The 26,977-nt window shown below is 37.4% G+C and overlaps 1 protein-coding gene across 1 annotated transcript in view; it reads left to right on the top strand.

The window, feature by feature from the left end:
* SKOR2 (SKI family transcriptional corepressor 2) overlaps positions 1-25,295 on the top strand; it is a 33,458-nt gene extending 8,163 nt beyond the window's left edge. Inside the window, exons 4-7 of the mRNA XM_063077490.1 lie at positions 8,160-8,225; positions 8,597-8,695; positions 17,580-17,647; positions 25,233-25,295. Of these exons, the coding sequence (XP_062933560.1) occupies positions 8,160-8,225; positions 8,597-8,695; positions 17,580-17,647; positions 25,233-25,295 (296 nt within the window). The remainder of the gene's footprint in view (positions 1-8,159; positions 8,226-8,596; positions 8,696-17,579; positions 17,648-25,232) is intronic.
* The last annotated feature ends 1,682 nt before the right edge of the window (positions 25,296-26,977 follow it).

Raw genomic sequence — 26,977 nt, 5'->3', positions numbered from 1 at the left:
ATCACAGCTATAACACAGAAGAATAAAATGTCTTTCAAACTGCCTGATAAGTCAGTATGCAATTTTTATTTTGATTTGAATTTTTCACTCCCATGGCAATCATAAACGTAGCTTCTCAGGAAATTTTTATGACTTTTTTCAAGTAATGATATAGACACCTTTAAATGATTGATACTTGCCTCAATTGACCCCTCATACAAATTCATTGTAGCAAAATACTGAGTTCCAGTTGGTTTTTTAGTTCATCATTTTAGTAAAGTTTAGCCTTCCTCCAATCTTTCAGTCTTTTTGGTAACTTACTTTTCAGTAATTTCGAAAAGACTGCATTTTTGAATGATTTTTTAGAAACCTCCCTGTTAATAATGGTCGTTAACCTTACACACAACAGATATAATTACAATTCTTTATAATTAGAGGGACCAAACAAGAATTTTTTTTTTTTTTAAAGATGACTGGTAAGGGGATCTTAACCCTTGACTTTGTGTTGTCAGCACCATGCTCTCCCAAGTGAGCCATGGGCCAGCCCCTAAACAAGTTTTTAAAGCAGTCAAAATTCATTAAAAGCCAGTAGAACTTTTATCTATAGAGCTCTTTAAAATTAGACCCATGCTCAAAACCAAGGCAGATAGATTAGGGGGATGGTAGTTTGGTTAAAATATTATGTACTAGAAAATATGTGACAAGTATTTTGCTTGCAATCCCAGAGTAAGATTTTGCATATTCGTTTTGAATAACTTTAGTGAAGTTAAGTGATTTGAAATTGAATGCAGTGAGGTAAGCTGGTAAGACGGCTCAAAGCTATTGCAAGTCAAGCAAAGCAGGTGGAGTGGAGTCATCCCACTTTTCAATCCCTTTCATTGTAGAAATGCCAGCACCATTGGACTCTAAGCGTGGCTGCATCTTGTTATATGTATAGAAGTTTTAAAAATCAATTTGATTTTCACTGGTATGATTCTCTAGTGTACTTAATATGCTATGGATGGATTTCTGAGAATAGTAAGAAGCAATTACATTTCTCATGAATATATAGCGGATGAGGTGCTCTGATTTATTATTCCATTCTATTTCAGAACATGCTTAAGGATTTTTTTCTTTTTAAAAAAAAGCAAAGAAGAAGAAAAGTTCTTAAAAGCAGACTAGTAGATGTAGGTTTTAATTCTCTCGCTTACTAGGTGACTTTAACTACTTTGTGCCTTGGTTTATCTGCCTGTAGAATTTCATGAAACCTCCCACCTCTAATTTACATTTGGTTATGTACAATGCTTTTTGAGTTCTTTCAATATATGTATTCAAAATTAATAATCCCCCTATTTCAGATATCTTTTTATTTATGAAAAATTTCCCTTCTTACTAATGATTTTTTAAAGTTTATATGGAGCTCCAGAAGATAGAGAGGAACAATGAAAAACTTCGCAGAAAGAAAATATTAAATAGCGTTAACACACATCCCAGTCCTAAAACTCAAGAGAATTCGAGACGGACTCAAGATTCACTAAAGATATTTAGTATACTGATTCAAAAAGCAATGTGTATGCAACTCATGATAAATTTTGATCATGGATTATAAAATTAGCCGTAACTCTTAGTTTACTATAATCCCACCAATATTACTTAATCTTGTACTTATTCCTTTCTTTTGCTAATGGAGTAATATTTAGTTAGTTCATTCTGTAAGATGGCCTTTCCAGTGGTATTTTTTTTTTCTCTTCTGTAACCTCACTAAAGTGCCAAACATCACACGAGAAGTAGTTTAATGTAGAATTTAACACCAAGAAATTAGCAGATTTATTTCCACTGATAGAGGAGAAAATTATTTAACCTAGCTTTACATGTAATTGATTTTTGAATGCCTTAATGCAAAGTGTTCTTAAAAACCTCTCTAAACCATATATTATGCTAAATTTTGGTTATTCTTAAATGGACTAGTTATACGAACTATAGATTAACTTTGACCTCATTCAAATTATATCTCTGAGATAGATTGTTAGAGAAAGAGAAGATTAAAAATTTCAGAAAATCTCAATTAATGTATGGTGAGAGGCTACACAATGGAATACTACTCAGCTATAAAAACGAATGAAATACTGCCATTTGCAACAACATGGATGGACCTTGAGAGAATTATATTAAGTGAAACGAGTCAGGCACAGAAAGAGAAATACCACATGTTCTCACTTATTGGTGGGAGCTAAAAATTAATATATAAATTCACACACACACACACACACAAAAAAAAAAAAAACGGGGGGGGGAAGAAGATATAACAACCACAATTACTTGAAGTTGATACAACAAGCAAACAGAAAGGACATTGTTGTGGGGGAGGGAGGAGAGGAAGGAGGGAGGGAGGTTTTGGTAAGGGGCAACAATAATCAACCACAATGTATATCGACAAAATAAAATTAAAAAATAAATAAATAAATAAACTTAAAAAAAAAATCTCAATTAAGAAATTATAAACTGAGAATAATTATTCAAATTCAGAGTTTGTCTGGAAGTTAAACATGTACATGGAGTCTCTGTTCAACAGAGGCCAGGCCCTGTGCTGAGGCTGATGGGAGACAAGAAGGCGGAACCTTAGCCCATCCTGAAAGGGCAGATGGCACGACGGAACAGCATGCAGAGACCACTTACAGCCTCATGTGCAGGATGTGCCTTCTCCCCTGTACCAGAATGCAGACAGTAGCACAGGCGTGTCCATAAACTGTGGAAACATCTGGATGCTTGACTGAAATTATCACTTTTCATACAAATGTTAGAGTGCACGTGTATCATGTGCATGGACACTGACTGAAACCAAAATAAGTTTCATTACTAAATTTACCTCTGAGTGTGCAGTTCAAAAATACAAGGTCCTTCTATAAAAGGAAAAATTCTCTCAATGTTTTTCAAGTGTCGTCAGCAGTAGTACTGGGAGAACATAGAGGCCCTTTCCGTGATAAGCAACTTGCTAGTCCCTGGGACTGCTGGTTGTGACAGGGCCTTTGGGAGCTGGTTGCAGGCTCAAGGGAGAATTTAAAAGGGAGACAAGCCAAGACAGGTAGTAGGAAACCAAGTGGGACTGAAAGGAGGGAAAAGAAGAGAGAATGTATTTCCGTAGAAGGAATGGATGAATGCCAAATTTTGTATTCTTCATTCATATGCCAGGAGTTTCCTATTGTACCGTATGGAAGTAGTATACCCTCTATACATACAGAGTACAGTATTTAAATGATCTTAGTTATCGAATTCAGAGTTTAGCTTGAGAGCAATAATCTCTGTTTAATCAGCTTCTCCCCCTGTCCCATGTCCACCAACACAATAGGTCATCTGACCTACTCATTTGGCTCTTATAATTAAATGAGCTCTAAAAATGTAAGGTATTTTTGCTGTTGGAGGCCACAGGAGGCATATGTTAATTAATATTTTTATGTCTTGGCTAACATTTAGGGCTGTCATTTTGTTTGTCCCTAAGAAAAATTTTCAAAATGTGCGATGGGAACAAAACATTTTGTATTGGAACATCACAAACTTCCCCAGTAAACTGGAAATATAGAGTCAGTCTGATTTAGTCAGAACATACAAATGGATCAAAAATGTGCTTTTTCATTCATAAGAGTGAATTAGTGCTTTAAAACTCCTCATGACAATTGAAACTTTATAATAGAATTAATTGGCATGTCTTTCAGAAATCAGAATGAATTAAATAAAGTAGAACAAGTATTTGTAGAATGGATTTGTATGTATGCCTGTCTATGGCAGGCATGATAGGGTTACCTGTAGAGAAGGATCTCCCTGCCCTCAGAAAGCATATTTTCCAGCTGGGGCAGACCATACTAATGTAGGTAAAACACTAGACTATTGGGTGCAAAGGGGCAGAGTGAAAATGATAAGCACTTAGACCTTCAGCCCTGGAAGGATGGATCGGTTGGATTTGCAGAAGTTGAGAAAGGCTTACAGAAGAGAAGTGTCTTAGTCTAGTCAGGCTGCTATAACAAAAATACTGTAGGCCAGGTGCCTTAAACAACATTTATTTTTCACAGTTCTGGAAGCTGGGAAATTCAAAATCAAGGCACCCACAAATTTGGTGTCTGATGAGGGTTCTCTTCCTCTTCCTAGATAGCCATTTTCTTGCTGTGTTTTTGCACTGGGGAAAAGGGGCAAGGGCACTCTCTGGGGCCTCTTTTATTAGGGCATGAATCCCAAGAGGGTAGAGCCCTTGTGACCTAATGACCTCCCAAAGGCCCCACCTCCTAATACCATCACCTTGGGGGTTAGGATTTCAACTTATGAATTTTGGGGGAAAACAAGCATTCAGTCCAAAACAAGTAGGGACTTGGATGGCCTTCTGATTTTGGATGGACAGGAAAGAGAGGGGAGGGCACCTTAAGCAGGGGAAACAAAGGAAGGCAGAGCCAGCCAGCAGAAGTGGGAAATAAAGGCCTGACTGGGATAAAAGGTTTGTGTTTGGCGATGGAGAAAGACAGGTCAGTTCAATGGGTGGGACAAGGTTGTGGGAGAATCTGGAGGCTCCTGGAGAGGAATTTAGAGTGCATTCTTTGATGTAGACCATGGGGAGCCATTGTGGGTTCTTGAGCAGAGGTGTATCATGATATTTAAAAGAAAGTAATTTCTCTCGTGCCTTGAAAGGTAGGGCCAAGGAATTCTATTAGCTGTTTTTCCTATTGTGGTTTTTTTTTCTTTGTATATCCCAGTCTCCTCCTTATTTACTATTTACTGCTCAAGTCTGCTTCAGGTGGCACATTCTCACATCCATCTCTCATACTTCCAGTTTCTAATGACTGTGAGGGCAGAACCAAGGGTGGGGTGGAAATTCACCTGGAATGCCATCCAGTGCTGGAGGACCCTGAGAGACCAGGAAAGCAGGAATCTCATAGCCCAGGGCCTTTCGCTGCACTCAGAGAGGTGTAGTTTATCTGATTTGGCACAAGGCTGCCTCTGCCCTCCCAGAGCGAGCAGGATTCACTGAAACCATGCAAGTCACCATGAACTGTTCCTGTGATTGTGCACTTGTGGAGTGCTCGTGTAGAAGCCCCCTTAAGCAGCAGCTGTCCACAGGATGCATTTTACGTCCTAATTACCCATTACTCTCCAACTTCAAACCACTGACCTGTTTTCTTCTATAGTCTGACTTAAGACATGTTTGAGGCCAGGCCTCCAAGAAGGGTATTCTTTCCACATGTAATTTTCTCACCTATACCTCTACACAATTAAGTCTGTATGCTTCCCACCACCCTTTTTGTAATTTTTTTTAAAAAGGGGAATATAGAGGCAAGGAAAGCAAGCATTTTCATTTTTGGATGTCCCCAAACCCATTAATTAATTTTGAAAAAGTAAAATGCATCTAACCTGATGGAATATTTATAAGAATTTGAAGTTCATTGTCAACTGAATCGCATTTATTTAATCTAGTATTAGACTGCCTTGTTTTTTAACCAGATGGAAAACATTAACAGTAATAGTGAACAAACATCTAGTCTCCCAGAGGTCATTTTTAACCACCATTAACAATCTGGTTTTCATAGATTAGTAATATACAAAAGGCAACAGTCCAGTAAAAGACACATAAAAGGCAGCTGAAGCTTCTGTGCTCTTTATTTACCTAACATTTATCCATTTTTAAAAACCCTTTGAAAGTGAGACATTTGAAACTTCTAAGCTCATAACTGGCAGATTTTACCCAGAAGTGGGAGTAAAATATCTGTTTGAAATAGACATTGATACAAGATATTAATAAAACCTCCACAAAGCTGATGAATAGCTTATTATTAAGGTCATCAGTAGATTTGCCTGTGGTTAACATAGTTTTCATTTACTAGTTACTTGTTTGGTGGTTTTATACCTATGTAAAGCTACTAATTGGGAATTGGAAAAGAAATATTTACATATCAAATTTTAATTTTTAAGTTTAATTACCTAATTGAAATGTAATATAAGATAAACAGTCCACAAAACATACGAATGAGTCAAAAAGAATCTGGTCTATAATGTTATAAGAACTAGAAATTCTAGAATTGCCTATTCATGAATAAACAATCTCATGTAAATCATGTTTTGAGTGGTTCAGAAAGTTTTACAGTCTTGTTATGCTCTGTAGATAAATGCATAGATATATGCATGCTTGTTTCTTCTCTTGTTCAGAATCAATATTGTAAATGAGTATGAAACTTCTATGCATTTAACTGGTTAACTGAGACTAGGCAAAACTGTACATAACATATATTCATCTCCATTTCAAAACCCTTATTATTGGTTTACATATTAATGCTTTGTTATCAATTTTCATGTTATTCTTCCTTTAAATAATAGTATTTTTAGGAAACATACTGAGGTCTATGTTTAAAATGTTTCACAGATAGTTCCTCATTATTTTCTTATTACATGGAGAAGAAAGCCAAGGTATCATGGTTCAAGAGTACACCTGAACCTGTAGAGAGAGGTCACATCCAAGATGAGAATGGGAATGAGGTTGTGTGAATATGATCTAGATATTGGAGAAAATGCCTACCACTAAGGAACTTAGGAATGCCAAGAGTATTATTAGGCTCCTTCACCTATTTATGCATAAGTTCTGGAATATTTGTATATGTGTATATTTGCATATATGTATTTACATACACACACACGCATGCGTGCACACACACATGTGCACACACACACACTCTTGACTGTCATCAAGTGAAATGCAGAATTGGCAATTATAATATCATGTTGCAGAATTGACATAATATCACGTCAAGGATTTTCCTGTCTGTCCATGACACTATGGGTTACTGCTTTGGGAAGAAATACTGTTTCCCTCCTTGCAGAAATTTTTGCCTTGACAATGAAATCTCCCAGTATTCCTACAAGTGCCTGGGGCCATTATATTCCAATTCTTGCTGAGGGAAATAAATGAATAGTAAGGATGGAATTGAAATGATGAATTCTGGCTCATATCATAATTTAGAATGTATAACTCCTGGGGTCCCTTTGAGTAACAACTAAAGACACTTCACTGAGTGCCTATGATGTGTCCAGCACTGTGCTAGGCACTGGCCATACAGAAAAGACAGAGCCCCTACCTCCAGGTAGCATGCGGTCTAATGGTTGAGGAGGGGAGTAAGCAAATCACACTGTGCCCGAGGTGTACAAGGTGCTCTGAGGATGCAGAGGAGGGATCTAAGCCCAAGTGACTGGAGGGGGTTGTCCATGAAAGGTCAGAGCACCTTTGTCTGTACTGCCACACCTCTCTAGCAGAAACAGAAAGCTTAATTCAATTATGTTGATATTCTGATATCAGACTGAAATTTGAAAAAAATCCTGATTAACTAACTGAATGATTGGATTTCTTTGGTTTATTTTAAATTTCTAGATTATGTAGACTCAATTTATGACTATAGATAAATACATTTTCTTAGCTTGCCATCATCCTAGTTAGCACATAAGCAAAACAGGTGAGAACAACAATCTAACCTTTATCCACAATATAGTTTTTAATGGTAAAAGAGTAGTTAAGAGACTATCAGCAAGCAAGTAAATATTTACAAACTAATGTAAGAGAACTTATTTCACATCTCCATTTTAAGTTGTTTTTTTTAAAAAAAAACTGTCAGTTATTAGGAAACCCCTCCAGGCTAATAAATTCTCTTGGAAGGATATAAATTCTCTTCTATTCAACCAAAGCCTCCTCCTACTTCTTTTTCATTGCCCCACATTTTGGTGGCCCAAGAAGGCTGGGGAGCTCCTGCTTGTGGGGTCTTGAGGGCCTTCTAGTTGAAACCAGGCTTCCTCGCCTCAAGGAGGAGACGGACTCTGATTGGATTTCTACTAGAAATCTTGACTGTCCAGCCTCCTCTTTTGCTCAATGTCGCAGTTACCATTTTTGTGAAAGATGGATAATGGTGGGGGGCCAGGAGAGGGGCTAGTGCAGGAATCTGCTTTCATGGAGGAACTGTCATCCGCAGGCCAGGCAGGCCATGCCTTTATTTTCTGTAGCTCCCTCCATGGTCCAGGGGACCATGTACACAAATAAATGAGAACAACATTTGCTTCTGAGGACTTCTAATTTCAGGTTAGAGTAAATAAGCTCTCTTGTAAATATTAAAAGAAAACAAAAAGGAAAACTTTCAGAAAATTGCCTACACAAAGCTAACAATATTTTTCCTCCTTTTTAAAAGGTGAACACACTCAAGAAGCCAATTCACCTCATTCGCTCAAAAAGGATGTGGAAAATATGGGGAAAGGTAAAGAAAAGTTTGATTCTGTAGAACTTCTCTTAGCTTTAAAAACTATGGAGATAATTGGAGGATATTTTTGTTCTGTGCCATATTTTAAGCTTGACAAGCAACATATGAATAATATATGGACCATTGGGTGGATATAATTGAGATTAATGCATACATATCAATCAATACATGACACTGTAATACAATACTTTAAAATAATATATTACATTGATTTATATTCATGGATTTCTGCACAAAATCTATCCTATGTCTATGCAACACTTTTTAAGCTGGTAAAATATTTTGTCTTATAATAATAAATTGCCATATATAACAGTTCTCTGGAGAGTTATTTGTAAAGATTACTAAAATGACTTTTTTTTTATTAGAAGAACTTCAGAAGGTTTTATTTGAACAAATAGATTTACGAAGACGACTAGAACAAGAATTCCAAGTGTTAAAAGGAAACACATCTTTCCCAGTATTCAGTAAGAAATCACTTTTATTTTATTGCATTTGTGATGATTGATTACATTTCTGTTATTAGGCTTAAGAATATGATTCTAAGTCTGTCTAAATATTTATAAATTTTAGTCTTTCTTATTTATGCTTTGGCTCAACTCACAGATAAAATTTTCTACAAGAATATTTTGGTATTAATTTATTGATATATGTGTGTCTGTGTTATATATTTTAAAATATGTGTATAAATATATAATTAAATATGTAGATATATTTAACTATTCAGATATATTTAGATTACACGTTTTAAAATAAAAGAACTACTCAGGTATTTATATACTCTAAGATAGTAAAAACAAAAGAATAATTAACTTTTATTCTCAGATAGTTCCGGATAGCTGCCTGGTGCTTGAGATATGCATAAATATAAAGATTTAAACTTTAATAATTTAATGTATACAAATCTATTTTACTAAATGAAATGGGTATCATTTTAGTAGTTTTGGATTTTCCATCCCTATTTAATGTTAAAATTTCATTCCACATTTGGGAGCAGGAGATATTGTAACCTCAAAACCATTGGTTCTACTCCCAGAATCTTGGAATTTCAGAAGGATTTTATGGTAGGTGTCCAGATTTATAAAATTCACTTGCCCTGGTCTGGGTCACATTCGGACAGATGCATCACAGTAGTGTTTTTTAAGCTTTTTCGAGTTTCACTAGTCATATTCCGTTCTCCAGGGAAAAGAAAGTAGGAAAGAAAATAGCATGCAAACTTATTTTTTAAATTATATACATTTAAAATTAATTTTTCAGGGACAGTTGTTTAGAATGTCACCATGCCCCTATTATTAATCCAAGCATCACAAAACTCGAGTTGACAATTCCTGTGCCAGAGCCACAGACCAGCATCTGAGAGAAGACTTTTCTGTAACTGTGACAATATTAATAATATAAGCCTGAAGATCTGCATTCACCAGAGCTTCCTAAATGTAATCAGCACTACCGAAAGACTATTTGGGTAGTGTTTTTGAATAGTACCAGGTTCCTGGTAACATGTCAAACTGAGTTTCACCAAAACACTTAGTAAGGTGTGAAAACAAAGAGGTAACTGCATGACGGAAGAGAGCTCTGACCACAAGGAATGGTAGGGTTTGCCAAGTTTGTGATCTCTCTGTATTTACAAGGGATGTGTGGAGCTCACAATTCTTCTGTTCTTCAAGTTCAAAGAATGCCTGCTGGGCCTTAGAATAAGATTGAATAGCTTTTAACAGTGTACTGAGAGCACCATGACATTTGTATCTTCAAGATGAGGAGGAACATTAAAAATATCTTTGAAACCTTAAGAAACAGGGTCTTCAAAAGGATCCAGGATTCTCTGACTTCTAAAGCTGTATCTTAAGAAAGACTGCACCATTCCTTGCAGCAATGTACAGATACTGAATGATTTGTTTCCCAGTAATGTCATGTTTATCTAATTGTTGAGTTTGCAAATCCCTGCTTTTAGATCCAGCAGAGTAAGCCCAAGTCCCACTGAATCTCTAACGTGCCCTTCTCACTCCCCATGAAACCAGTGTAGCCATAATGTATCCCATTAATAATCATTTTAAAGAATTAAGTCATTCACAATAATTTATACACTTTCTTAACTGTTCTGTCATACAACATGTACACCATGTTTCTGCTAAAAAATATTAGAATGTTACAGTACAATTGGCCATTTTCAATTCAGACCTATCGTTCTTCATTTTGATCTGAATTAATATGAATCCTCTGTAATTGCCACATATATGAAACACTTCAATTAAACAACAGCAAAAATTTCCTCTTTTTCTGTCTTCAGTATACTCCGCTGACCAAGGAAGTGGCATGTGTGTGCCCAAGTTTGAATAATGTGTGGTTTAGACACACCACAAAGAGGCAGTCAATTTCACACAGAGGAAAATAGCAAATTCACATTATCTGCTTGTTAACTAAATGTGAGGGGCTGTGAAGCTAGCAGACAGATTCAGATTCACTCAGATGAGAAGGGGAAACATGAACTTTGTAAAGCCACATGGGAAGGAAACATAGAGGAATCCTTCTGAGTGTTTTGCAAAGCTTTTTACGAGGAGGTGAGGGGACATTCACAGTCACAACACTTAAAATCCAGTTCGCTTAGAGCTCTGGGGACCTAGGCTAGGAGCCATAGCATGTGACAATTAGGAATCCAGGCTCAAAAATCCACCTGACCTGAGCTCACTTTTGAGCTCTGCTACTTGCTGGTTGTACGACCTTGGAAACTGTAAAATGAAGCAGGTAATTCCTGTCTCATGGCAGGATGAAGGCACTACATGAGACAATCTGTGTGAAGCGCTGCACACACACCTGGCACAGGATGAGTGTTTGGTAAATGTCAGCTGCAGTGATGGTGGTGACGATGGAGCAGAGTGGGAAGAGGAGAAGTTCCTCATTGAGGTCTAGAAAGGCATTTCTAAAATTGGGTCCAAATATTGGGCTTCTTGTTGTAGTTCTGAGCTAATGAGGACCACGGGGATGAATCCTGGGCATGGAGAGGGTAAGAATAAAGATAAGAGGGAGGGGAGGAGGAGGAAGAGGGTGTAAGAGAAGGAGGAGGAGGAGAAAGAATGAAATCCATCTCCATACTTGAGGGGCAGAGGTTGGACGAGGAGGAAAAAGCAAGTCTCTACACTTGCTGGGACAGAGGCTTCCAGAGCTGGTCTCTGTGAGTACTGATGCATGACCCTGATGGGGAAATATGAGGAGGGGCAGAGTAGCTAGAACAGCAGGGCACAGCCAGCATTTCCCATGAGAGTGGAGGCAGAGAAGCACGGTGGTTAACCATGCTCCAGGTTTGGACTTTGACTCTACCGCTCACCAGCTGAGTAACCCTGGGCAAGTGTCCTAACCTCCTTTTCAACAGTGAAACAATAGTACTTACTGCCTGCTTCCTTGGGTTGCTGAGAGACTGAGCAAAATGTATGAAGCATTTAGCATAGTGATGGATTTATAGTAATTACCAATAAGTCTTGACTGCTATTTGTTATTTTAAAGTTTGATGCTTACATTCCTGCAGGGACTTTATAGTAAACCAGATAATATTAGGAAACAGAATTTCTAGAAATTTATTGGTCTGTAGTTATGGAGGATGGAACAAGCAGTGAAACTTGTTTTGGTAGCAGACAATAAGTTTAACTGACAACTGGGTAGGACATGAGAAGTAGGGAGGGCATTCTAAGGAAAGGTGAGGGAAATGTAATCTAGCATTGGGTAGAAATAGGTGTTTGGGGAAATGGGTTGGTCACATTGATATGACAATAGGATGGCTGGTCAAACATGTTCTATAGTGATAGTCATGTTTGATTGGGCAGGAGTAAATGATTAAATTTGACCTTGAATGGCACCATTTGAAACTTCCCCACTAATGACTGGTCTGATCATTTTTGCAACTGTAAATCTAGAAGTCATTTTTGCCACCACATTGTGTACACCTTCCCTAGTGTATTCGTCCATTTTTGTGTTGCTATAAAAGAATACCTGAAACTGGGTAATTTCTAAAGAAAAGAAGTTTATTTGGCTCACAATCCTGGGACAGCTGCATCTGACATGGGCCTCAGGCTGCTAATACTCATGGAGGAAAGTGGCAGGCAGCTAGCATGTGCAAGACCACAGGGGAAGAGGAAGCAAGAGAGTGAGAGAGGGAGGTGCCAGGGTCCTTTAAACAACAAACCCTCATGGGAACTAACAGAGTGAGAACTCACTCATTAACCACCCCCCACCCCCCAAGGAGAGCATTAATCTATTCATGAGAGATCTGCCCCCCATGACCCAAACAGTTCCCAACATTGCCAAGTTGGGGATCAGATTTCACATAAGCTTTGAGGGGACAACATATCTAAACTATATCACCTAGCAAATCTATCTCCTCTTCCTCTCTTCTCCAACATCCTATACTTCCTTTATTATAGCATTCATCCTTTTTTCTGTAGTTTTGTATTTGTTTTACTTTCTTCCCACTAGCTATCTGTGTAACCTCAGAGCCTAGTCCTGAACCTGGGACCTGCTAAAGGTGGTAATGAATGAAGAAGACCTTCACCCTCCCATACATCCCTGCAGCAGGGTGTCCTGTGCAGCTCCCTTCTCCACTCCAGCCCCTTCTGCCTGCTGCTGTTAATCCTAAAACTCTGCCTTTGTTACCAAGTCTTCCACTCAAGAAGCTATAGTGATTCTGTACTGCTTTTTATGTTGTACGTAAGTCAACTCCCAACTGATTCTCAAAACCCTCCATAATTGGCTCAACCTGCCTCTCCAGCCTCATTCCCACTCCTCCCCCCTGCCCAGCTCCAGTTACCTGGCAGACCACTCTCTCCCCTGCTTTCCACCTCTGTACACTGTGTTTCTCTAGTCTGGAATGCCTCTCCCCTTCCAGGTCCTCCTTCTCATTTGGGACACAGCTCAAGTTTCACCACCTCCAGGAAACCTTCCCACTCCTGCAGTGGGCACCCTATTCTGAAGTCCTACTGTGTTTATTTCTAGTTCCACAAGTGTTCTGTGTTGGCTCCTCCTCTGTTGTCTCCCTTTTCTTACTCTCATCTACCCCACTGTGCAGTAAATAGGTTCAGGAAAGGGCTACTCAGAATGTTCTTCTGTTACCGCCTACAGCACATGGCGTAGTGTGGGTACACAACATACTCTCAGTAAATGGTTGATAGAAATGTTGGTGTCATATTTGAAGAGATTAAAACTAAGTGAAGAATGAGATTGGATCATTGAAGACTGTTGTATAAAGGAGATTAGCCAGGACTCATGAGTTCAGTCCTTAGATTTGTGGGTATGGTGACAAATTCATGGCACTTGAGAGAACTGAGCAGAAAGGGCAGTTGGTCATCACAGGGAAGGAATAATAAATGAGGCTTTATGGAAATCTTTAGTACAGTTTATCTAAAATGTTATCAGTTTACTCTTCCATCAAATTACTCTTTCAAATTACTAAGATTACTTCTTATTAAAAAAAAAAAATGACATCTCATCTACCTGAATATGGTCGTCCACATCTTTCACTTGTGACTGTTACTGGATTCATTTTGTGTTCACTGGTTTTCTTCTTTTCTTCCTCTTTCTTTTTGTTGCATCCTCTGGAAGAGGAAAGGGGGGAATTGCAAAAATATTGTACAGATCAAAAGTTTTCATGGTTGTTTGAAAACAGTGCTAACCAAATGAAGACAGTGGAAACAAAATGAGCCCCCAAAGCCTGTAGCTTGAAGAGTCGGATCTCCCATGTGAACCAGACGTACCACATGGGTGCCCTTCTTATTTATGGTCCCAGGAATGTAGGCTGGATACTTTTTACTGCTGTTTGGAAAAGCCTTTGGCTTTTCAAATCATCCTTGTGTGCAGTGCACAGCCCTTGCTGGTTGGAACGCTGCACTTCAGTGCTTTTCTTAGCTACCTCCTTTTATACTATCATTTTCCAAAAATAGTTGAGTTTTAAGTGTTTCTCATTAGAAAAATTGGCTTAATGATTTTTTAATGTCTAATTAAATTGTGTCTTTATCAACCTTTAGAACATAGCAAAAATTTTACCTTTTTTCGGTTTGTTTTTCAATTAACAATCTTTATATCTCAAAAGTTATACACATCATTTTTGTAGAAAATTTTAAATATACAGAAATATAAAGGGAGGAAAACAAAAATCACCCATGATGTTGCTGCCTAGAAATAACCAGTGTTAACATTTTGGAGTTTTAGACTTTCTAATGCACGTTAAATCTTTTTTTTTAACAAAACAAAATATTTGATACACATTTTACCCCTTTTATTCCCCACTTAAACTGTGCCTCTTTTCATTACTACACAGCAGTCTATGAATGTACTTTTATGTTAGACATTAAGGTTTGTCCAAGTTTTAGATGGTGGGCACCACTGTAGCTAAATCTTTGCACATATCCATTATTATTTCCTTAGGGTAAACTCCTAAAAGAATCACCATGTTAAAGAGTATGAACTTTTTAAAGCTCTTGATATATAATTTAAAGTTGCTTCCCAGAAAAGTTGTTCTAATTCATATTCTCATCCTTAGAACAGCCCGTATCATCTTTTTCTAATGTAAATGGAAAATACACATAGTACCTCTTATTATTTATTTCCTTTTTTCCACAGCTAGTGATGTTAAATGCTTTTCACATGCCTCTCGCCCATTTGTATGTTTTGTGAAAACCCATTTATATTTTCTCCCCATGTTTCTTATGTGTTCATTTTCTTATTGATTTGTGTGAACTTGTTATATACTAAAATATTAATTCTTGGATGTGTTGCAAATATTCTTTGGTTTGTATCAATTACCTTTATGTTGATTATGATGTTTTTTTGTTTGGGGAGTTTAATTTGTAATTTATTGTCATACCAAAGTTTTACATCTTTTCTTTTTGTTTTTTGCCTTTGATACCCTTTCCCCCTCCAATCTTATAAAAATATTTTCAGTTTTTCCTAATACTTTAATGGCTTCATTCTTTTCATTTTAACTTAGGAACTGTATTAAGTGTACCAGCATAGAGCAATGAGCATGAGTTAATTAAGTAAGAAGCAGTGTTCATTTCACTCCAGATTTCCCTTGGCTATTTTCTCCTTCAAAATCAAAATCTTCTGGGTTTCTGGGGAGGTGCTCCAGGCTGGTGAGCTTCAAGCAGCCCCTCATTTCTAATACATCTCTGTTTACCACCCTGGTCAGAGGCACCTTAAATCCCTAGAGGGATAGAGGAACGTACTGAGGCTCACAGGAGAGCTCTGTCCTTCACAGAGGAAGACCTGCTTGGGATGTGCTCTATGTCTGAAAACACAGTGATCTTCCTGGAGGCGTTTGGGCCAGGATACAGGACCAATGCTGTTGGAACAAAGGCAGTTTGTGGAGAGCTGGTTCCCCAGTTGCCCTGTGCCCAGCCTGTGGGCTTTGACCCATCTTCAGAGCATCCTGAGGTGGTGGGATGGGTAGAGCTCCTCACATATAGTACCTCACCCCTAATCGTTTTTGGTGAAAACCTAAATCACCCACTCCTCCCTCCCCAGCACAGGAAAGACAGAGCCCAGCTATGTCAGTTTGTCTTGTCATGAAATCTTAAAATGCTAGAGCAAGAAAGGACCTTAAAGAGCACATCGTCCCACACCCTTGTTTCCTCAGGTACAGGTTTGAGGCCCCCAAGCAAAGCAGTCACTGTTGATGGCAGAGTCCAGATCTTCTGGTAAATCCTTCAGTGTCTTTCTCACTCCTCATTTATTAACTAGCCCCTGCTGAGTGCCAAGTACTGTAAGTGGGCCTTGTACACTTAAAAATGTGACTTCCTGCCCCCCAAGAACTCACTGTTTAGCTGGGAGACAGATGTAAACAATGAATCATAGTACGAATTATGCATGCATTAATAGAGGGAGAGGGGTTTGGTGGCTGGTGGGTGCAGAGGGTCTCCTCTTCTGCTGTAGCCAGCTGAGCCCCTTGCAGTTCCCCGTCTCCTCCTCCCACCTCTTTGTGTAGAATGCTGTTCGCCACACCTCTCCTCAAGCAGTTTCTCTTCCTTAACTCCCCGGGAGAATGAGAGTTCCTCCCTCCACCCTTGTATTTCAATGCCTTTCACATCAAATTACAGGTGAGAATAGGGATTGGGTTTTTTAAAGAAATAAATTATAATACATGCTTGGGGTTGGGGAAAGAATTCAAATAGTATAGAAAAGGTAGAAGTCAAAAAAATAGAAAGAGCAAAGTCTTTTAATCTCTGAGTACCCAGACTCTCATGAGTGGTAAAGGATTTATTATCTTGAAGTGATGGGAAGCCATAGATGGCTTTTAATCAGGAGAATGGATTTGGAGAGGCAGGGACTGAAGGCCAGTCGGAAAACTATGCAGGGAAGAGGCACCTGCATTTGGGAGGTAACAATGATGAGGAGAGAAGAGGACAGAGGTAGAACACATAGGGTTCACATACCAGTTGGCTGTAGACGTGAAAGGAAGAGGAGAGGAAAAGATAATGATGAAATTTCTGGTTTCTCCAAGCTGCTGCCCTACCAACCACAAGTTCAATATGGAATTGTGTTATTGTCTCCTTTAAGGCAGAAAAAGCCAAAGTAAGCCAAGTCCACACTTTAAAAAAAAACCACATGGAGAAGGTGCAATGCTGTGCTATACATTTGGAAGTCATTTCTTTCCTTAAATGCAATTAAAATGATCAATATGTGGAATAGCAAAAATATTATGCATAACAATATCTCTTAAAGTTCTCCCTTTTTCAAATTGAGGCAAGGTCTGTAGCACAGTACCAGGCCAAAGCAAGACCATAAAATAAGGCTGATAGGGGGTGAGAGAGTTTGCTGGGTGGGAGAGTCAGGCCACAGTACATTTGTCCCTCTCAGGAGTGAGATGAGCGGCAGTGAAGCCAGGCAGGCATGTTCACAGACCCACCTTCTTTATTTACCCAGAAGGCGTTCCATGCACAGGCATCAGCATTTCCTGTGATCAGCTCTATCTGAGACCCACCCCCTCACTTGCTCTGGACTTCTGAAGACAGTGAGAGCTCTCAATATTTGTGATTTGCACAAATGTGCAAAAGGTTAGAGACCATGATTGCACCAGACATTTCTGTGTAATTATCATATGCAAGGGATTCAGTTAGACTAGATGGGGCATGAGATACTGTGAAATTAAGAAAAAGACCTCACCCTCTTAGAGTTTACTGTCTGTTCTGATTCAATTATAGAATGTTGAAAACATTTCTTTAAACAATCGTATTATTTACTTTAAAAAAAAAATTTTTTTTTCTGATTGGGGAAGACCTGTATGTGAGACTGTCAGTAATATTTTTACTAAATATACTAAAAGTAGATTCTGCACTTTAATTAATTTCTTTCTCTATTTTTCTCTCCTACCAGATAATTTTCAGGATCAGATGAAAAGGGAACTAGCCTACCGAGAAGAAATGGTGCAACAGTTACAAATTGTAAGATGTATTTCTATGTAAAAATAAATGCAACTTCATTGCTTTGTTTTCAAACCACCCAATATGTATGAAACTGTTCATGTGTTTGTTGTGAAATCCTTTGGTCCACTTACCTCTCAGCTGGTTTAGATGCTAATTACCAAGAGATTTACTTAGACACAGGATAAACAGATGTGTCAGTATGTTTCCTCTAAATGTAACTACCTACCATGTGTTAATAGACAGATGTGTAAATTGTCTCTGTGTGTGAACCAGAGGTACCTGTATTTTCTGCCACTGTGCAAACTTCTGAACACAGCGCTGGGATGTACTGGAAGCTTAGTGAAGAGCAATTATCTTTCATCCTCCCCTCCTTTTCTACGCAGACCTGAGCCAGGCCCTCCACTGTCAACAGAACTTAGTATAAACACAATTAACCAATTAAGTTCACTTAAAGAATGATGAAAAGAAACAAATTATTTCCAAATGAAGTGTCTTACTCTATCCTAATCATTTCTAAAAGTGGACATTGAATAAGATCTATTTATATGGGAAAAAAAGGAAGATGTGTGATACATGTAGTGCTGTGTTTGGAGTTTTTTGCTTGTTTTCTGAATTCCTCACCCTTTGTCCCCATGCAGATACATCTAGTATTACTAATTAGTGCTTTTAAAGTAGTCTCCCAAGTTTCCTCATTTTCGTGAGTACAATGGGAAGAAAATTTCTGCTCAATATTTTCAAGATATTTTTAATCACCGGTGTAAAGATATATACTGATCCGTAGTGGTATTCTCAGCATGATTACTATAATTGGGGTTGCCTGACATTTTTGAGCTGATCCATGTTATCCTTAAATCATTAAGCATTTGTCTATGCATACACACTTGTCTTATCTAGAGCCAGGTATCTTTGTCAAAGTGACTTAAGAAAGATGGTTATTAATGTTTCCTTTCTGCATTGGAGAAATCATGCCCGTGTTAATGGAGATTCCTGAGAGACATTTTTAGAGCAATCTTGTATTACATGATGTTTTCTCCATTCTGGGGGCTCTGTTACACGTGCTGCTGGTAACTAACACTTCCCCTGCGGTTTTCCTTTTCTTTGATCTCAAGTGCTCATTAACAACTATCCGTTTTGAAAACCACTGCATAAGATGCCGCTTAAACAGGATCTTTCTCCTTGTGTTGATTTTGTTTGTGTGTTACTTTTGTTTGCTAAATTCACTAGGGAGCAGAGAATTTTCTTAATCGATTTGTAACAAATCTCCCTCAGAGGTTACAAAATATGTATCTACTATTCTTAGCTTTTGATTCCTAGATAAGAGCTACAATTGCTTACTGTGAATACACTCGTACTTGGTGTTTTCTTTGTCCAAAGGAAGAATTTAAATATAAGACGAGGTAGGGGATATAAAATTTTAAGACCTTACTTATTTTACACAGGTCATTATTGTCAGATTCTTAAAACATAAATAACCACACATGCAACAAAAAATTGTGATTTCGGGGTGGCAGTGATTGTAGCAAAATGGACATTATTAGGAAAGGAATCTATTTATTTCAGTGTCCCTACTTAAGGCCAGTTATGTGAACTTAATGTCTTAATTTTCTTTGATATTTGATTTCCTTATTAGAGGAAATAATATTGCATCCATGTAATATGTAGATAGTATTGATAGAAGAAAAAATGTCTCATGTCTTTTGATGTATTTGGTATGTGGAAGATACAGATTGGTATTACTAAACATTCTTATTATACTGTATTGCAAAATATTTTATCATCATGTATTTATCTGTCTGGACAAGTGTTATTAATTAACACTCCTCTGGGTAGTAAACTATTCCTGGTAGCAAGTTAAATATTTTGGGAGAAGCTAGAATTTTTCCCCCAACCCTGTCAGTACCAAATAATTTCTGAAATCCACAAAGGCATATTCTAACAACACGAGAATTGGTGAAATAGAAATGATTTGTCCCTCCTGCTTCTTCCCCTTCTTTTGTGTCCCTTACTATAAGATGTCCAGGTTTTTCATGCAGCCTCCATCACCTAGCGCAGTCTCTAGCATCAAATAGATATCAGTAAACATCACCACCTATGGGTGCCCCTGACCCAGCTCTGATACACTCCTAGCAGTTCTCTTCATGCTTTTCCAAATTTCCTTGACTTGGTCCTGATTTCCTCAAATGTTCTTTTATGCCAAGCAGCTCCTACTGCAATGACTAAAGGAAGGCATACTAGTGAATTATGGGGAACTTGAATTACTGTGTAACTGTATTACTGTGTTGTCTGCAACCAAGAGACATGAGCTTTAAGGTCTGCAAACTTGGGTTCAAGACCCATACCATATAGTTCATTAGGTGTCAGTTCCTCCACCAAAAGGGAACTGTTGTAAGGCTTGTTTAACCTAGTGCCCTGTTAGGGATATTATAAGGTGCAAGTGAGTAATACACATGAAATGCACACGCAAGCTATAAAATACTATGCCAATAAAAGTAATCAATTTAATGGCATGGCCCTTCTCAAAGTAGTGCCTATAATAGTGGAACTATATAAGCCCTGATGGCTAAAGATATTTTTGTGCAGGAAGGACGTGCATCTACATTATACTGTCTGCTTTAGAATTGAGGCAGCAGACTCAATGTTACTTGAACAAAAATTTATCTAGTCCCTCATTCAGCTAAATAATAATGATTTGTTATTACTTTAGCAAATTTCCCCCATCATTTGGGGGAAAATGTCTTTAGAAAATTCTGTCTAAAGATTATCAAGAAGTTGCAAAGTATCTTAATTACTGGCTTTCTCGATATTTTAGTTGAATGCTTTCATTCATCAGTTGATATGGTTGCGTGCTTTGCTTCCTGAGAATAGAACAATTCACTGAAAATTATTTTGTGTTTAAAGTTTACAGAGCATATATTACAGAATAGGCATTTTTTTCTTTAGATGAAATAAAAACCCACCCTATCCTGCAATCATGGAGAATTCAAATGTATTAAAACTGTCATATTTTGTAATGATTCCCATAGACCTACAAAGAATTTACCCTGTGTTGTTATACAGTGTTCCTATTCTAAATACTTATATGGAAAGCATCTTGGGTGTCATTGCTGTAGAAAGAAAACTTATGAATTTCTTTGGCTTCTGCATTTTTAGATTCTCTGCTGACTATAATTTCTGCACCACTGCTTCTTTTTCCACTTGGTTAAATACAAAGTTGTGATGACTATAGCGTCAAACAATGAACTCTCTTTGTACATTTATAAATGAATGCATTTATCTCAATGTGAGATTTAAAACATATGCAGAATTAGTTTATTTAACATTTGTATATGGCCACAAGCTAACTTTTAAAAAAGCTTAAAATTTGAGTTTTGTAGTACTTAACACAGTTTGTGTTAAAATCCCTCACCCCTGCATTGGGTTTTCAAATGCTTATAGCATTGGCCGAGCCCGTGGCGCACTTGGTAGAGTGCTGCACTGGGAGCGCAGCGACTCTCCCGCCGCGGGTTCGGATCCTATATAGGAATGACCAGTGCACTCACTGGCTGAGTGCCGGTCACGAAAAAACGTCAAATGCTTATAGCATTTGCATTACTAAGCCAGATTTATTTATGCAAAACAAAGGAATATATTTTTGTCACTGTGAATCAAATACAAAAGTTTTATAGTCTAGCAAGTTCATAAAAGTGTAAGCTTTTAGTATTACAAGGGGTAAAGGATTTTTCATTCACAAATCAATTGTGATTCTAAGAGAAATTTGTTCAATTTTAAAAATAAAATCCATTATCCGTCCGGATTGAAGTTGAAGATATCTCACTCAGTGAATAATCTTTTGATTAAAGTTTTCCCAAGGATTGTAATATAATAATTTACAACATGAGCTGAGGCTATTATGATACCTCGATAACCTTTTTTTTTCATTGCTAATTTAGCAATAATTTTTTAAGGAAGTGCATCTATGTATAAGCTACTACTGTAGGTTTATTGAAGACATCTTTTTAGTCATAGTTCTTGAAGGACATTGTGAAGCTACAATGCAGAGCACATGATAAATGGCTAGACCCAGATTCACATCCTTTGAACTTGTCAGATCGCTACCACAGTGTTGATCAAAAAAATGTGCTAATCTTGAAGTGCCCTCTGCTGTTTTTCCAGAGCACTGCAGTCACACTCAGCTAAGGGGAACTGGTTTCAAAGTTCTTCATTAAAAGCCTCAATTAAAATAATGTTCAGCCAATAGATTTAGTACTAATGTTTTATTCACTGTGGACTTGTAAAAAAGCAGTTTACAACTTCCAATGGTAGGAGCACAGTGTTTCTTCCCAGGGAAAGGAGTGATAGCTCTTGCCGGAGGAGGACACAGCTCTTCAACAATAAGGTCTTTTCTTGGAGGTTCTCCAGTATTCATTAGGATAGGAACTTGGCCAGATTTCTACCATCTCAACCCAGAGAGTTTTTAAAATATTTTTTACATCGTTTTTTAAAAAGTTACGTAGAACAGTTAATATTTTTGCACTATATTTTTAGAAAAAGATCCCTGAACCACTAGAGGGTTTGGGTTTTGTATCTGAATATGCATTAAAAGGAGCTCCCTGTAAGTCAGGGGACCGGATGCAAGTCTGAACTTCCTTACCTTAGAAGTTGCCTTAAGATTCTTTAGCAGTAGACATACTTTGGCTACTTTTTCCAGGTATTGGTCTACTGCCATGCATCTTGACAATGCAATCAGTTGTTCCTTAGTTATGTAGCCTTCTCACCGCGCTCCTTTTGAGATGTTGGCTTGCCTGAATGTCTGAACTCAGACTAACTCCCTCTTGAAACATGCTAAGAAGTTATCTTTTTTGGTAAGAGCACAATACTTCTGATCTACTAAAGCCAACTAGGTAACTTAGAAGTTGTGTAATACCCTGAATTTTTTTGTCCATGCCAATCATGGTGATTTCCAAACTGGTCAAAATGAAAAGAAAGTTTTCGTAAGTCCTGTTGTAGGAGATTTGCACTGAATAACTAGCTTAAATGGAGCTTCTAGAATCCTGAGCTCAAGTTGGGAAGTGTGTGCTGAGGTGTCTACAAATTCAAAATTGCATTTTATAGACTCTGGATCACCATCAATTGTCGGACGCACCATTAATTGATGAATCATAAGGAGAAAAGCTTCCAACTTTAATTCTAAGATAGCCTCAATTATAATACATTCAGTTTCAGAGATATTAAAATGTGAGTGGAAAAAGTTCATTTTGGAATCAACGAAATAGCATAGTTTTCATAAACAACTGGGTCATGTGCTAATATAATCTTTACTTATTCATGATTTGGGACTTAGAATTTAAAATACATGATTCTCAGCTCACAGCTTTTTGCTTTTTTGTCTTGTTGTTGGGCTTTTATTTCATTTTGTTTTAATGAATTAAATGCAAGAATCAACGTTTGAGTGGGAATAATTCTTCACACCACTAAATTCCACCCTTGAGCTTTGGGCATCAAATGTGCTTACTTGGAAATATCCTTTTCCTTCTGTAAGTCCTTTTTTTTTTTTTTTAGCTTCTACCTTAATGAAATGCTATATTGTTGTTTCTGAAAAAAAAAAAAAAAGAAAGAAAAGAAAGGGCATTTTGACTTAGCTCTGGAAGTAGTGCCCTTCGTGCAGTTTTCCTGGGGTTAGAATGAGTAGTTTACTCACTTGGATGAGATGGTCAGTGGTGATGTTAACTTCACTCTCATAGTGCCTGACACAGAACAGACACTTACTAAATCTTGTGGTATCTAATCTTAATGTTGAAGGCCCTTTCTAAATGTGAGAGTGGCACAAACACATTTTATTGGTAATATGCCCAAAATGTTTACATTCTTTCTTTTTATCCTAAAGAATAGAATTCCATTCAAGGCTCTGTTATATCACACATCTAAAGAGAGAGGTGACCCACGTGCTTTGGCCTATCGCAGCGTGTGCCATAATGAAAAACCAAGATTCAAGGCATCTCTGTAAATTGCAGGTGTAGCATAACCTAGAGTGAGAAGAAGAGGTAACTAGAGTAGGTCCCTATGTAACTATCCTTGTCATAGTTATCTAGCTGATCTCAGCCCACGTCGTAAAACACAAGATTAGGACACTGAACTTTTTATATTACTATGTGAATCATTATTTATTTATTTTATTTATTGAATCAAAATTGATTATACATATTTTGGGGGCTCAACATTGAGATATGTTGATCAAATCAATATTGCCAATATATATATTGTGAATCATTAATTTTAATGCTGCTATCTATGCTCTTTATCAGATGTGTTTGTTGTGGTTGTTTATCAAAATAGCAAGATAATTATATTAATATCCTTTTTTCTGCATTTAAAGACTGTTTGGTTCAACGGACTAGTTCCTGTGGTAAAATAGTCCAGTTCATCTTAGTCACTAACATCACTGTAGATTTGTGGCTCCTTCCCATTAATAAAGGCTCATGTGTGTGGACTGGTGGATCAAGAGAGCAAAACACAATATGTGGGGAATGTGGGGAATGCATATAACAGTATTCAAAAATATTTTCTAATTGAATGAAAATAATTTTAATTTTATTTCTCTCACTGCTTTTACGTAACAGCCGTATTTCATGTTACATTCTAGAAGGCTGAATATTCATCTCTTTAAATGTAAAATAGATTTAAATCTTTAGAATCCTGAGTTTAGCCTTGTAATGATGAAGATACACAGCATAAGGATAGAGTAACTTAACTGGGGTTAGTGGAAAGGAAAATCTAAATAATACATGTCGTCCATTTCAACCATTCGAATTTTCTAATGAAAAGTAGCATATCAAATGTGATACACTTTCATTTAAAACCCCAGTATTCAAAGTACTTAGCAAGTACATCCATGTAGAATTCTCAAGGGTCATATTTTCCATTCAGTGCAGTTATTTCTGATGCTTCTTACTAGTTATTGGGAATTTACCCAGAGTAATAGTTTGCATTTAATTAGTTAGTCTTATTTGTGATTTATAGTCATAACATATTTTATAAAGAAATTGCTCTAATAATCTGAAGGATGGCATTGAAATAATTTGTGATCACATTCTTATTTTGTAACCTCCGGCATACATTATAACATTGTAACTCAGTTTTTGTACCTAAATACAAAATAATAATAGCATAATATTAAGTGCAAATTTTTAAAAACTTTTAAAAGTGAAATATCACGGGCCGAGCCCGTGGCGCACTTGGTAGAGTGCTGCGCTGGCAGCGCGGCGACGCTCCCGCCGCGGGTTCGGATCCTATATAGGACTGACCGGTGCACTCACTGGCTGAGTGCCGGTCACGAAAAAAAAAAAAAAAAACCGACAAAAAAAAAAAAAAAAGTGAAATATCACATATTAACCTCAGAGATTAGCATGAATCCAGTATGATCACCTGTTCTGTCCTTGATGTGCTTTTTAACAGGCCTTAGAAATGCTATACCACAGAAGCCCATACCGCTGAGCAGATGGATACCTTTTCTCCTCAATGATGATCCATTGGCATTCAGATTGTTAGGCATGATGAAGGGACTCCATTATACATCTGTCTCCAAATTTAGCTTACCTGGGTGCTTTTGCTTGTTTTTATCTTACAGATCCCCTATGCAGCAAGCTTGATCAGGAAAGAAAAACTTGGCGCCCATCTCAGCAAAAGCTAAAAGGTAAGATCGTCAGAGGAAAAAAATATCTTAACTCTCTGTACTGTTATTGCTTGCTCATGTTCTTTATTGATATATTTGAAATTGCCCAAGGGATTGGTAAAGGTCATCTTTTGTTTAAGTCAGTATATGAATGGATTTCATTGTGTCTGTGGATGGGACTTCCTAAATGAATGGCTGAGGGCCTCTCATAAATTCCATGGAAAATTCCTAAAACTAAGGAAATTCTCTAGTCAGTCTGCAGAAGTAATCTTCATTCTGTTTTGAGCTTTTTGCTCTTTATGGTTCTGACACCCCAAGTACTGCCCCTCTCAAGGAAATTGAAGTGTCAGCAGTTATGCTAATGGTGTTTCATCTTCTGTCTCTCCTTTGCTTCCAAAAAATGTTCCCAAAATCTGACTTTCAGTGAGTTACTGAAGATGGTGATATGAACAACTGGGGGCAATATAGACCTTTGAGACCTTCTGCTCTAGGAATAGTAGTAATTCATTCTTTCCCTAAACCAATCGTAGTTTCTCTACAGCTGAAGCCAGGTTCAAGGTCACATCCCTGGCAACAATTTAAAAGGAAAATATTCTGGACTCTTAAAGGAAACCAGAAAGTGAAAATTCAATGATTATATTCAGAACATGCCTAAACAATTCAAAAGTAACTTTTTGATTCTATGGAACAAGATATATATAGTTATTAGAATTGTGGGAATGCAAAAATTAGGACGTTTGTTGTTTCTGTAACAACATGTTGGGATGAGCTAACAATTGAAATTGCTAAATCAGGAAAAAACTCAGAGGTAGCATTTGTTAGTGCTCATGGCCAACTAGGACTGTGGCCATTTATCAGTTTGATCTATTCCCACCAGAATGATTTTTGCGCTCCTTCCCTGTGGAACATATTTTCATCTCAATAGAATTTATTGACAAAAGAATTCCCCACAATGCAGGCTCATGGTTCCCATTCTTTCCTTCATGCATCTGTTTTGCATACAAGTTGTCTCTACTGTGTGCAGATATGACAGTCCTACTTCTAGCCATCATTTTTGTTAGTGGTAATCTTCAGTGTTTTTCTTAAATAATGATAATTATGTCACATTTCATCAGGCACTCCACACCCTTTCCAAAACAGCCTCTCATTCATATGCTTTCTCTTAATTTTACACATGGAGAACTGAGGCATAGAGAAGAGAGGTGTGACATTTTGTGTGGGTGTTGCAAAGCCAAGAAGAGATTCTGGAGCTCCCAACTGTAGATCCAGTGTCTGCCAGCTCCTAATGCATGGACTTCTTGTCTTCAGTGAGCAGATGTTTCTGCAGCAGGGATGCTCAGATAGTAAATCATTCTGTTTCCATTTCCATGAAGTTATACATAGATGCACGTGTGAGTTTGGCTCTGTTCTATATATTCAAGTATTTTTATTAAGTATGAAGTTGACTTTGGGCAATTCATTTTTCATTATAGTAGACCAGGTTTGTATCAGCAGTGACAAATAAAAATTTTAGAACATTCATATTCCAGAATATCAAGGTAATCAAGGCAAGAATGATCCAAATTAATTCAGATAAAATCCATATATATAATAGTTGAAAATGTCAAACTAATTTTCTTTCAAATCAAAGAGAAAATTTTAGGATTTTAAAAAAGAGCTTTTTGTTGAAGTATAACACACATTCAGCAAAGTCTACAAAT

Source organism: Cynocephalus volans, chromosome 13 (genome assembly GCF_027409185.1).
Source record: "Cynocephalus volans isolate mCynVol1 chromosome 13, mCynVol1.pri, whole genome shotgun sequence".
In the NCBI taxonomy this organism is placed as follows: Eukaryota; Metazoa; Chordata; class Mammalia; order Dermoptera; family Cynocephalidae; genus Cynocephalus; species Cynocephalus volans.
Note: the sequence above shows the minus strand (reverse complement) of the source record. Positions and strands in the feature narration are given on the sequence as shown.